General features: G+C 37.1%; 1 protein-coding gene and 2 non-coding genes across 3 annotated transcripts; all 3 read right to left on the bottom strand.

Moving 5' to 3' along the window:
* Positions 1–6,021: 6,021 nt before the first annotated feature.
* Positions 6,022–9,873, bottom strand: LOC115960805 (probable mediator of RNA polymerase II transcription subunit 36b). Its single transcript, XM_031079795.1, has 6 exons — positions 9,468–9,873; positions 8,843–8,938; positions 8,624–8,701; positions 8,355–8,531; positions 6,839–6,907; positions 6,022–6,505 (listed from the first exon to the last, which is right to left on the bottom strand). Exons 1-6 carry the CDS (start codon positions 9,810–9,812, stop codon positions 6,329–6,331), a joined length of 942 nt encoding a protein of 313 aa, XP_030935655.1. The 5' UTR covers positions 9,813–9,873; the 3' UTR covers positions 6,022–6,328.
* LOC115962365 lies at positions 7,546–7,611 on the bottom strand. Its single transcript, XR_004085409.1, has one exon. It is a non-coding gene; the product is annotated as a small nucleolar RNA snoR60 (small nucleolar RNA).
* LOC115962367 lies at positions 7,941–8,012 on the bottom strand. Its single transcript, XR_004085410.1, has one exon. It is a non-coding gene; the product is annotated as a small nucleolar RNA snoR60 (small nucleolar RNA).
* Positions 9,874–13,536: the final 3,663 nt, after the last annotated feature.

Genomic DNA, 13,536 nt, shown 5'->3' with positions numbered 1-13,536 from the left:
ACTTAGAAAGTGGTATGGCAAGTGGTAGTAATGCCCTATCGTGGGTTAATATCATATTTTGACTCTCTTTTTTAAACAATAAAATTTGGAATTTGGAGCATCTATTGTACAATTGCAATGTCTTGTTATTTATATTTAAAAAAGCAAGATTTGAAATTTTGAATACATTATCTACATTGCTTTATTATATTATATGTGGGGCCAGAGAACTTATGACCCCGACCCACTTTACGTTAGGGCCCAAGGCCCGAGCCGAGGAGGGACATTGCCGAGGACATACAATGAAAGTCCAAATGGCCTAGAGATATAGTCGAGGACGATTCTGTCATCGGCATCCCAAAGCACTTCTGGAAAAAAGGGCAAGTACGGTATAGGAACAGTTTAAGGAAAAGCTGAACACCTCCGCATTGATGGAGAAAGGACCCCTGAACATGGGGCGACGAAGGACAAGGGAAAGACTGCCATTACTGCAATTAAATACTCTGCGCCTAACAGAGCAATACTTTTCAGCTTTTGCAACCACCCCCAACCATTTTTGGGTATGGGCTGATAGGACAAGTATCAGCCCTAGAAAGCTGAACCTACACGTGGACGTTAGAGAAAGGGTAAAAGTTAGTATAAAAAGAGAAAGAAGCAGTCCAAATAAGGGGACTGGGAAAAAAAGCCAAGAACTAGAGCCTCCCATGCCATGCCGAGGAGAAAACCTTCTTAGGCAAGCACGGTTCATCCTTGTGCAATTACCATGAACACCATGACCAACCACCGTCCGGTGACTAAGGCCTAGCCTTTCAGCCCACTCTCTACAAATTTTATTGTTTGGGCCTTTAACGTACGAACCCAATACCAGTTTGGGATCGTTACAAATTGAGTCCTTACAATTGGCGCCGTCTGTGGGAAAGGCTTGTGCGTTGGCACAGGCGGAGGTAGGATCAAGCCCCTGTCTAACAAGGGTCTGCGAAAGCCCCTCCATCATTTCCAACAGCTCGCTGTTGTTGCCCTAGTATAAAGTTCCACTAGGGACTACGCTTCGAAGCGCCAGTGGCACGGGCAGTTCTAGGGACTTCCAACATCATGTCAACACCCCACACCTTGGTCTAGGGGCTAATCTTAGAAACTATTTAAAGAAAATCTGAGTTTTGTACAGAACCAAGGTATTGCATGATTCTCGAACTCAAACCTATAGGGAAACCAACTACTTAAAGAAAATCTAAGTTTTGGATAGAACCAAGGTCTTGCATGGTCCTCGAACTCAAACCTATGGGGAAACCAACTACTTAAAGAAAATCTAAGTTTTGGACAGAACCAAGGTATTGCATGGTCTTCGGACTCAAACCTATGGGGAAACCAACTACTTAAAGAAAATCTAAGTTTTGGACAGAACCAAGGTATTGCATGGTCCTCGAACTCAAACCTATGGGGAAACCAACTACTTAAAGAAAATCTAAGTTTTGGACAGAACCAAGGTATTGCATGGTCCTCAAACTCAAACTTATGGGGAAACTAACTACTTAAAGAAAATCTAAGTTTTGGACAGAACTAAGATCTTAGATGGTCCTCGGACTCAAACCTATGGGGAAAACCAACTACTTAAAAAAATCTAAGTTTTGGACAGAATAAAGGTATTGCATGGTTTTCGGACTCAAACCTATGGGGAAACCAACTACTTTAAGCAAAAATCTAAGTTTTGGACAGAACCAGGGTATTGCATGGTCCTCGGACTCAAACCTATAGGGAAACTAACTACTTAAAGAAAATCTAAGTTTTAGACAGAACCAAGGTATTGCATGGTCCTCGGACTCAAACCTATGGGGAAACCAACTACTTTAAGCAAAAGCTATAAGTTTTGGACAGAATCTAGGTATTGCGTGATCCTCGGACTCAAACCTATAAGGGCTATGAATGTTGTCAGGAGCGTGGCAAAGCCTCCTAGTGCTTGGCGACCCTCTCGGATGGTTCATTTTAAGTTACCCATCCTCGGGTGATCACCCCATATGCAATACAAAGCATTCAGCTGTTATCTCGATTAGTCTTATATGTTTAACCTACTTCAAGTCGGCATTATTGTGCCTATTAGTTTTAATAAGTTCAAAATGATAGCTCTTCGTTAACAAGGGTTTCGGCCCTAAGTATTGTTCAAAAGAAAAGGATACCAACACACCCGTTCACAAAATAATTATGGAAGAAATGAAAGAACATGCAAAATGATATAAAGTTATCTTTTATTAAACAAAGAAGTAGTACAGCGTACAATAAGGGGCTTAAGCAAACCTATACCGAAAGTTAACTACAGAAGCAAAAAGAAAAGCAAAAAGAAAAAGATACAGGGAAACGTTAAATCCTTTAAATTCTACTTTAGCAGCGACTAAGCATGTCAGGATGGCCCCAGTGATGGAAAAGAAGAAGAAGAAGCAGAGGCAAAAGGTGGCACCATTGAAGGAAGAGAGGAAGAAGCAGTTGAGCCTAACCCCAGTACCACCTCTTACTGCAATCAAGCAGGTTTCATATTAGCAGTGCTTGAGAGAGAGCGGATGGTACCGATGATGAGAAACCTCAGTGCTGTCACACCAAAAATTTGATGCGACCTCCACCTGCTTCGGATTTTGGCTGAACGAAGAAGAGGCTCATTTCTTGCCTTGTCAAGAGAAAAGAGTGTCTTGAGTCTTTGTCTCTCTTGCCCTGACCAGGTCATCTTGAGTCTCGGGGAAACCCAATGCTTCTGGAGAGGGTGTGGTCCCTTTGCCCTCATCCCAGATTTGACCATATCACTCCCTAGGGCTTAGTCACACTGGTAACAGAGGCTATGGGCACAACTGGAAAATTAGGGATTTGGAAGGCCTAAAGGGTCTACGAATAAAGAAAATGACCTCCCACCGCACTTCTTATATGGGGGGCAAGCCTGGTGGCATTTAATATGTACAAATCTCTAAGAAAAGCTACAAACGAGATAAGTCCCACCCAACTCCCAACGCCGTCTTCAACCGTTGGATTTGCGTCGTCTCGTAAAGGGAACTTATTAAAGATGCGCCTTGTGCACCGAAACGGCAAGAACACGGCGTGAGTAAAGCTAAGGGAATGTCTCATAACAAGGAGCATGTCCCAAGCAAATGAAGAGACACCGGCATTAATGAAGGACGAGGCTGGGCAAGCAGTGACATAGGCCCGATGTCACCAAAACCCTCCTCTCCGTCCGAGGGGCTGGACAGCAGGATTTTGAGGGACTATTGTGGGGTCAGAGAACTTGTGACCCCAGCCCACTTTACGTTAGGGCCCAAGGCCCAAGCCGAGGAAGGACATTGCCGAGGACATACAATGAAAGTCCAAATGGCCTAGAGATATAGTCGAAGACGATTCTGTCCTCGGCATCCCAAAGCGCTCCTGGAAAAAAGGGCAAGTACGGTATAGGAACAGTTTAAGGAAAAACTGAACACCTCCGCATTGATGGAGAAAGGACCCCTGAACAGTGGGGCGACGAAGGATAAGGGAAAGGCTGTCATTACTGCAATTAAATACTCTGCGCCTGACAGAGCAATGCTTTTTAGCTTTTGCAACCACCCCCAACTACTTTGGGTATAGGCTGATAGGACAAGTATCAGCCCTAGAAAGCTGAACCTACACGTGGACGTTAGAGAAAGGGTAAAAGTTAGTATAAAAAGAGAAAGAAGCAGTCCAGATAAGGGGACTGGGAAAAAAGGCCAAGAACCAGAGCCTCCCAGGCCATGCCGAGGAGAAAACCTTCTTAGGCAAGCACGGTTCATCCTTGTGCAATTACCATAAACACCATGACCAACCACCGTCCGGTGACTAAGACCTAACCTTTCAGCTCACTCTCTACAAATTTTATTGTTTGGGCCTTTAACGTACGAACTCAATACCAATTTGGGATCGTTACAAATTGAGTCCTTACATTATATATATATATATATATATATATATATTCCTATTTAGATACAATAGAATTTAAAACCTATGACGCACATTTCTTAATTATTACTAAATTTATTATCAGATTAAGATGCTAATAAGTTTTTTTTAGGTATAAATGTGTTAGGTAATTTATACTCCGATTGTGCCAATTAACTAAATCATTAAACCTAGGTTATTTAATCTAATTATCATTATGGCTATGGTTAAACAACAAAAACTGTTGTTTAAACAACACAACCACAACAAAAACTATTGAAAAAAAAATCCTACTCTTTTGATTTTATTTGTTCAAAAAACCTATTATTCTATGTGAAAAAATAGTGGTCTGATAATGTTATACTGGGGCTACATGTAATCACCCAATTTCAAGGATGATTAGATTAAAATGCACTTTTGTGAAGACTACATCTAGTTATGATTGCTCGAATGGGTTTAAAATTTCAAACCCTGTGGCTGCTCCAAAAATTCTTTTCAGGGTGGTCATTAAAAAAAAAAATTAATAATAAAACTTGAATATATTAACACAACTATTTTTGAGGAAGGCTATTACCACAACTATTTTTGGCATTATCCAGAAGTAGACATTGTGGAAGTAGTTGGCATTTCTCTTGTGTTGTTTGTATTCCTTATTTTAAAAATGGGATAATTTCTTTGCCATGTGACAAATAAAAAAAATTACCATAGAAATAGTAGTCTTTTACTGGAATTGAAACTCAATGTGTTATATCCCATATCATGACATCGTTTCTGTTTAAATCAAATCCTACATTTTGTATTCAAAATAATTTAAAATGTCCACTATTTGTAAATTGTTTTCTCACAACAATAATTCTCCAATGACCCCATCTCTCCATTAATATTTTTTTTTATCAATCTCTTGATTCTTTGACTATTTAAAGTTCAAACTCTAGGTTTTTGTTATAAAATTAAATCTGTTAAATAATTAAAAGAATATAGAAAGAAAGATTGAAATCTATATAATTTTTTAAAAGCAATTAAGGCACTAAGTAGACAACTCTCCAAGTATATTATTATGGGTCATGTTAATGAGTGCCCTAAATTGTTAATAAATTATATTATGAAAGTTTTTAATACCACTTTCATGGGAAATATAAAAAACTGTCAAAAAAGTTAATTATTTTATCATTTTTTCATAAAATATTTTTAAAAATAGTTTATAAACTAATGCACTTAGGACATTCATTAACATTTTCCTATTATTATTTTGAGTAATCAAATTATTAGATATGGAAAAAAAATCGTTTAAAAAATGAAAAATCATTAAGGGCAACTGAGTAAATTAGGGGTGTCCACGGGTCTGGTTTATGCCTAACCCGCAACCGACCTGCTTACATCGAGTGGACAGTTGAACGATTGACTGCCGACTGCAGACAGCCTCGGGTCAAGTTGGATCAATCTTCGGTAGACAACGGTTGGGTCGGTCGGCCTTGGTGTAGAGTTACAACCACCGGATCATTGCCAGATCGAAGATCAAAACCACCATATCAAGCCCAGATTTGAGCAAAAACTTCATCTCATCACTGGATCTAAGTAAAAATCGAAGCAAAAGCACCACATCAAGCCTAGATCTGAGCAAAATCTTCATCTCACTGCCAGATCTAAGTAAGAAAACCTAGATCTTCACCAAATCTAACCAAAAACTACCAAACCTTTACCGAAATATCGATGAATCTAAACGGATCTAGGTAAATCCAGCCTTCTTTCATGGGTTTCGTCGATCGGATCGGGTAAATTGGGTTTTGAAGAAGAAAACCCGCCATTCGACCCACCTTAAGTCAGTTTTTGGTGGCAAAGACCCGTCTCCGACCGTCATCAATGTTGAGTCAACCAATTTTTGGGTCGGCTCGAGCGATTTGGGTGGGTGGGTCGATTTCTGGGTTCCGATGGATACCCCTAGAGTAAATTTAACCAAGTATTAGAAAGATATATTACAATTTAAATTTATATTATATTAGTATTACAACTTTATTTTGCGTCCAATCTTGTTTTTAAATCTTGCCTTCCTCGAATTGAAATTTGGACTTCACCATTGATACCAGTAGGCCCGTTTGTATTGTTTTCCTTGTAATGTTTTAAGTATTGTGGAAATACGTATTGTGTTGTTTAAACAATACAACCAAACAGGCCAACCTTTCCAAGTACAAACTCTCACCTAAATGCTTGTGGCCCTTTTGATAAAATTAATGGAAAATAACATTGACTGAAATTGACCTCAAGACGCTTTAAGCCTTTAACATTTATTTAGGGAAGTCAATCTCAATGTGCTGATGCACTTACCAACTTGGGTTCTATTCAATTCTAATATTATTAGAGGCCTTTCTCTAGTCACAAACAGGCCAAAAAAAAAAAAAAAAAGCATTAACATTAGATGGCCTACATTGTTCTAGGATGCAGGTTTTGATTTTTTGGGGACACGGTAGCCACCAACCACACAAGCATGATCACGCTCATAAGGTTCAAGAGTAACTTGTTCAGCTGGCCTGAACTGATCCTGCTTTAGCTTATTCACTTCACTGTCAAATACGGCCACAGCAGGCTGTGTGGAATCTATGCAATTAGCCTGAAATGATTAAGGTAGATATCATCAACAAGTACAACACCAAAAGGCAAAATTCTAATTAGGATTTTACTAACGTGTGTTGTAAGGACACACAATAATAAACCATTTTATGAAATTTTTTATCGAGAAAAATGAAAAAGTTTACAACTCTTTTGACAGTTTTTTCAATTCTATATAAAATGTTTCAAAAAATGGATGGTTAATGTGTATCATTAACCAAACCCTTTTAATTATTACACTTTGAAATTGTCAAAAAAGGACAAACACTTCTGTCAATCATGTAATCATGAGTCCAAATACATAATCAACATGAGAAAAAGAACATATACAAACCTTGATGGAAATTACAAAATGACCTTCAGCTTTCAGAAAATATGATGCATTCAAAGCTAGAATCCTTGCCTGCAAAGACAATAAAAGGAAAAAACAGATAAAGTATGAAGGATATGTGAGACATATCAGTTTACATTGTCATCTTTTTGAGGGGGTTCAGTAGTTTTAATTACAAGTTTTGGTCATGAAGATGTATCAACATGAACAGCATCTTTGTTTATGTTTCTTTCTAGGAACATGGGAGTCTACCACCACCAAGTTTAAATTAAATTTTCCACATTTGGCACTTTGATTTATTCCATGATGCTTCTTAAAGATGGAAAATTATCAATCAGTTGGAATTTGTAAACATCCAAGTACTCTATCAAAACTATCGTTGGGAAACAGGACTTATAAGGGTAGTAAATTCATTGAGCATTCCATTTACAGGTGATAATTTTTTCATTATATTAATATCCATCCTAGAAACCATTTTACTATGCAATTGTCAATTTTTCATATATGTATATTTAGAATAATAGCCAATTCTTCCTACCTATAATGTAGGAATAAGTGTTCATCTTTGAGTATAGCAAGAAAATTCAAGTGAAAAATACAAGCATCAGAGTATATGCTCATGATGAAAACAGGATTAAAAGTTCTAAAAATTATACATTTGAGTATATATAATAATTATAATAATAATATTGAAGAAATGACTTAATAACAGCATCAGAAACTCGAGCTTGCATCACCCATTATGTCGGGGATTCCGAGTAACTCATCATATGTGTAATGACATAAAACAAGATACAAAATGTGAAAAATTAAAAGATTCTAGTAAGAATTTACTAGAAAAATGTAGCATTAAATGTTCATCTTTGAGCATAGTAAGTATTTTTTTCCCCCTAAATGATATAGATAAGGCCAAATAACCAAACCCCAATGCCTAACAAGTGAAATATACGTAAAAACATTAAATGATAAAAAAAAAAGATACATATACACAGTATTTTTTGAGTAACTTATCATATTCTCAAGATGAAAATCAGATAAAAAGGTAAAAATAATATAATATAATATAATATAAATTCAAACAATAAATAAGACATAACTAAACAACAGCATCAAAAACTCGGGCTTGCAACACCCAATATGTCTTGAAGCGGAATCTAAAGTAACTCATTATAAGAGTCATAATATAAAACAAGATACAAAATGTGAAAAATTAAAACCAGACAGATTTGCATATAAAGCTTAGGTTTCTTAACTAAAATATAAATCAAATAAGATATTTACCATTAAAGAATGAAGACAAGGAAAACAAACATAAAACTATGCATCTCAAGTCCAAATGACATATAAAATAGTCAAAAAGAGTTTCAAAAAAGAGCAATCTTTTTTATAGGGACAAACCATGCTTAAATTTGTGAATTTGTTTTCCTAATTTAGACCACTTAATACCTTGGGCATCTCTTTTTGATAGAGACCATCATTTCATGGCCCTATCTATTAAAAAAACAGATAAAGAACAAACCTGATCCGGTTGAGCAACATCAGAAAATATCACATCCACCATGCCAACCAGCATTCGATACTTGGAAGGATGTCTAGCATCTTCAATGATTGGGATAACATTAGTACGCTTCTTTGCCATGTTAACCAAATCTCTACCACTTCTATGAGAAAACTCCACTGCATAAACCACTCCAGTCTACAATCAAAGTACAAAAATTTTAACTTTAAGCAACTATTTCCAATAAACCAAAGCATGTAAAGACCACATATTTCTCAATAAATACTCACAGGGCCAATAATGTCAGACACGTGAGAGACTGTGGTTCCAGAAGCAGCCCCAAGGTAAAGTACCCGCGCACCAGGTTTCTTCATTTTAGGAAAAACAAGTTCAGTTCTTTACAGATTTTTAAAAATAATAATAACAATAATAAAAATCATAATGAAGCAAAGACATATACATGCAGTACACGAATGAAATGAAATTGAGAACTAAAAAGAGACACTCACAATCCATATATTATCAACCCCACCAAGAATGGCAGAAGCAAGCTTTGACCGAAATGGGTTCCAAACCCTGTATTCAACTTTTGTTCCATCTTCATTCTGTAGAAGCAAAATGAGAGTTTTTAGAGTCCAAACATCAATACTAACAAATATATTTACCACTATGTAAACAAAATAGGCTCAAAAAATCTAAAAAGTTACTTTTTTAAAATATGTATAAAATATTAAAAATAAAAAAAAATAAAAAAGATCAAATATTTCTAGGTATTCCAACTTTCAACAAATCAGCAAAATGTTTTTTTTTAATAAAAAAAATCAGCAAAATTTTAATCACCAAACAATGAACACAAAAAGAACCTTTCGAACACAAATATATCTACCACTATGAAAACAAAAATAGTTTGTTTTGCCTTTGCTGATTGCAAATTTTAAAAATTGGTTTCATCAAAATAAGCTCAAAAGGTAAAAACATTTTCAGCAAAGCTCATTGTTTTTAGCTTATAAGCTAATCCCAAACACACAATAGGGTATACCTACTTCCATAATTTAACAAATATAAATCCACACACGGTTTTTTAAATCATAAAGACCAAATAATGAACACAAAAATTAAAGGTAAAAAATTGACCTGGACAGAGATCCGTTTCTCGTTGTAGACAGATTCACCAGGGACCAAATTCTTAGTGAGAATAAAATCGTCTTTACCCTTAGAAAAGAACACACCTTCATGCCTATGAGGCTCAATCACCACCTTACTTCCACCTTTCACTCCACCACCTTTACCTCCTCCACCACCACCTCGGCCTCTTCCACCAAAACCACGGCCACCACGTCCTCCGCCACGCACTTTCATGGTACTTCCTCTGTCACCAAACCTTCCTCCTCCTCTGCCTCTTCCTCCTCCATCACCTCTGCCCCTGAATCCACCGCTACGGCCACCGAATCCACCACTACGGCCACGAGGAGGACCCATTGTTGCAACGAGAATAGAGAGCTAAGCACTGAGTGTTTTTAAGTGCGAGAGTCTGAGGCGGTGTGAGTGACCTGTAGTTTTGGGTGCTTTTATAGCGAACATAGGAATTAGGGTTTTTCTTTGGATTGAGATTCGCTGTTACAGCATGCAATAGCTAACGCAGCATGCAATTTCTTGGATACCGTGCAATATCTTTTTAATGGTTGTGATCGAAGGTTAGAAATGTTACTTTAAATATCAACCATTAGATTAAAAAGTTAAAAGTTAGAAAATGTATAAGATGAAAAAGTTGAAATTTTTTGTGAGGGATTTAAAGAGGAATGTACGTCTAATCCAAATCGTGATTTGTAGAAAAATTTGGATATGTTTAATACGTTAAGTATACAAAATTATGAAAATTCAATGAAAATTGTCTAGATTTGAAGTAAAATTGAAATACAATGGATATGTTAAATATATAGATTTTTTTAAATTCAACAGAAAATTGTGTACATTAGATATACAAATTATCTAGATTTGATAAAAAAATTTAGATACGTTGAATACATTGAATGTACGGAATTGTTAAATTTAATGAAAAATTGTGTACGTTAGATGTATAGATTGTCTAGATTTAAAGAAAAATTTAGATACATTAGATATGTTGAATGTACAAAATTGTTAAATTTAACGGAAATTTGTCTACATTAGGAGCTTGTTTGGAAACAATTTATTTAACTAAAACTAAAAACTTTTTTACTGAAAGTACTGTAAATAAAACTAAAAAATAGCTGAAGGAGTACAGTGAGACCAATAAATGGTACCAAAAAGTGCAATGTGACCCATGAATAATAGAAAAAAATAAGCTAAATAATTATAAATAAAAAAAAAAGTTGGCTTTTTAAGCCAATGACAAATGCAACCAAGATGTACCATTTTTCTGGATTTTGAGAAAAATTTAAATACGTTGTATATGTTGAATGTACAAAATCATGAAAATTCAATGGATATTTGTGTACATTAGATGTACAGATAATTTAGATTTGAAGAAAAATTCAAAATCTAGACAATCTGTACATCAAATGTACTCAATTTTCCGTTGAATTTAAAAAATTCTGTACATTTAACGTATCCATTGTATTAAAATTTTACTTCAAATCCAGACAATTTGTACATCTAATGTACAAAATTTTTTATTGAATTTTCACGATTTTGTACATTCAACGTATTAGAGGAATTTAGGGTTCTAGTTTTTTTTTTTTTTTGGTTTTTGGGCCAAAATGGAAAAACATTGTAAACACCCTAGATTTGGGTTAAATACAAAAACATCTTGTATTTATTATTACTAGCTGTGGGGTCCAATAATTTGTGGCCCTGGCCCATTTTTACGTTGGGGCCCAAGGCCCGAGCCGAGGAAGGTTATAGCCGAGGATAGGTAATAGAAGTCCCAAATAGTCTTGAGATACAGCTGAGGATGATTCTATCATCGGCATATCCGAGGTCTCCCTGGAAGGAAGGGCAAAATCGGTATAGGAACAGTTTGGGAAAAAATCTAAAATATCTAGGTCAATAGAGAAGGGTATGCTGGGTAGTATAACGACCAAGGACAAAGGAAAAGCTGCCCTTGCTGCCATTCAATACTCTGCACCTGACAAAGCTATAATCTCCGACTTTTACAACCACCCCCAACGACTTTGGGTATGGGCTGATAGGACAAGTATCAGTCTTGAAAAAGTCGACCGTACACGTGGACGAAGTATAAGGAACACAGGCTAATATAAAAGGAAAAGCAAGCAATCCAGAGAAGGGGCTGGGAAAAATGGCCAAAAACTAGAGCCTCCCAGCCCGCCTCCAGGAGAACGACTCCTAGGGCGAACACGATTTAACTATGTATGAACGCCACGAAAAAGCCACCGTCTGGTGACCAAGGCCTAGCCTTTCAAACCCACGCTCTATAAATGATATTATTTGGGCCTTTTTACGTGCGAACCCGATATCGTTTTGGGTCGTTACAAATCGTGTCCTTACAATTGGCGTTGTCTGTGGGGAAGACTTGTGTTTTGGCACAGGTAGTGGGTTGAGACAGTCCCTCACATCATTTCCAACAGCCGGATGTAGTGTTCTAGCGTAAAGTTCTATTAGGGGCTACGTTTCTTCACTAAGGGCTGCGCTTCGTAGCGTCAGCAACACGGATGGTTCTAGAGGCTTGGCCGAGTTGCTAATCCCCCTAAACCAAGGTCCCACACCATAGCCGAACTTAAAAAATCAAGTTTTGGACAGAACCAGGGTATTGCATGGTTCTCGGACTCAAACCTATGGGGAAACCAATTACTTAAATATCAAGTTTTGGACAGAACCAAGATATTGCATGGTCCTCGGACTCAAACCTATGGGGAAACCAACTATTTAAATATCAAGTTTTGGACAGAACCAAGGTATTGCATGGTTCTCGGACTCAAACCTATGGGGAAGTCAGCTACTTGAGTAGAATTCTAAATCGCTCAGTTCTTGGACCAAATACCAGGAAAGATTAAGGCTATGAAAGTTATTAGGAAGATGGCGAAACGACTTATTACTCAGCAACCTGCAGGGGCTGTACATTTTTGGGTTATTTATCCTCGAATGATTACTTCCTACGCGGCATCGAGCATTTAGCCATCACCTCATTCAAATTTGGGGTATACAACCCATTTTCAGGTCGGTCTTATTATACACGATACCTTTAATAAGCTCACCATAACATCTTCCTTTTCTTCTTAGTAAGGATTTGTATCATTTGTTCAAATCGGCATTATTATGCTGGATAGCTTCAATAAGCACAGAGCAAGGTCTTTTTATTAATTGGGATTTCGGCCATAAGCATCGTCCATAGTATAAAAATCACAGGGTAGTACGTTTATTCACGGCATAAACATTTCAAAAAAAAAAAAGATAAAGTGTACAAAATGAAGCAATGATGATTTTTATTAATATAAAGGGGTATTACAGTGTACAAAGAAGGGCTTAAACAAGCCTATATAGAAAACGAGTTAAAAAAAAAAAAAAAAAAAAAAAAAAAAACAAACAAACAACAAACGAACAGCCAGAAATCTTTTTAAGCTCTGCTCCCAAGTCTTTCCAAATTCTGCCCCATTAGCATCCATATTGAGAGGAGGACCTTCCTTGGTGGGAGAGGAGAAGAAGAGGAAGAAGGAAAAACACCAGGATGGATTTGGTGGTGGAAAGAAGAAGAAAGAGAGGCAAAAGGAGGCACCAGTGAACGAAGAGTGGAAGAAGCAGGGATACTTTGTCCCTGCGTCAGTCCTGACTCCTAACACACTGGTGCCATGTTAGCTATGCTCATGAGAGAGCGGCTGGTACTGATAATGGGTGACCCCAGCTCAGTCACGCCAAAATTTTGACACGACGAGCCCCTGTTTCGGATTTTGGCTGAAAGGAGGATGAGAAGTATCTTGAGTCTCTGTCATCCCTGCCCTGACCGAGCCATTTTGGACTTCACAAGAACGTAGCATTTCTTGGAAGGGTATGGTCTCTTCATTCCCGCTCCTATCTTGGACGTATCACAGTTCAAGGTGTAAGCGAGCAGGTAAGGGAAACTCTGGGGGAGGCTAAGGGTTTTCAGACTTTAAAAGGATTGAAAGGTCTCTGTGTAAGGGAGGTAACCTCTTGCTTTCCTTCTTATATGAAGGGCAAAACGGGAGGCATTTAATCTGTCCAAATTTCCAAGAAAATCTGTAAACGAGAA

The sequence above is a fragment of the Quercus lobata genome, chromosome 9 (assembly GCF_001633185.2).
Source record: "Quercus lobata isolate SW786 chromosome 9, ValleyOak3.0 Primary Assembly, whole genome shotgun sequence".
In the NCBI taxonomy this organism is placed as follows: Eukaryota; Viridiplantae; Streptophyta; class Magnoliopsida; order Fagales; family Fagaceae; genus Quercus; species Quercus lobata.
The sequence above is the reverse complement of the archived record's forward strand: the minus strand, read 5'-3'. Positions and strand labels throughout refer to the sequence as shown.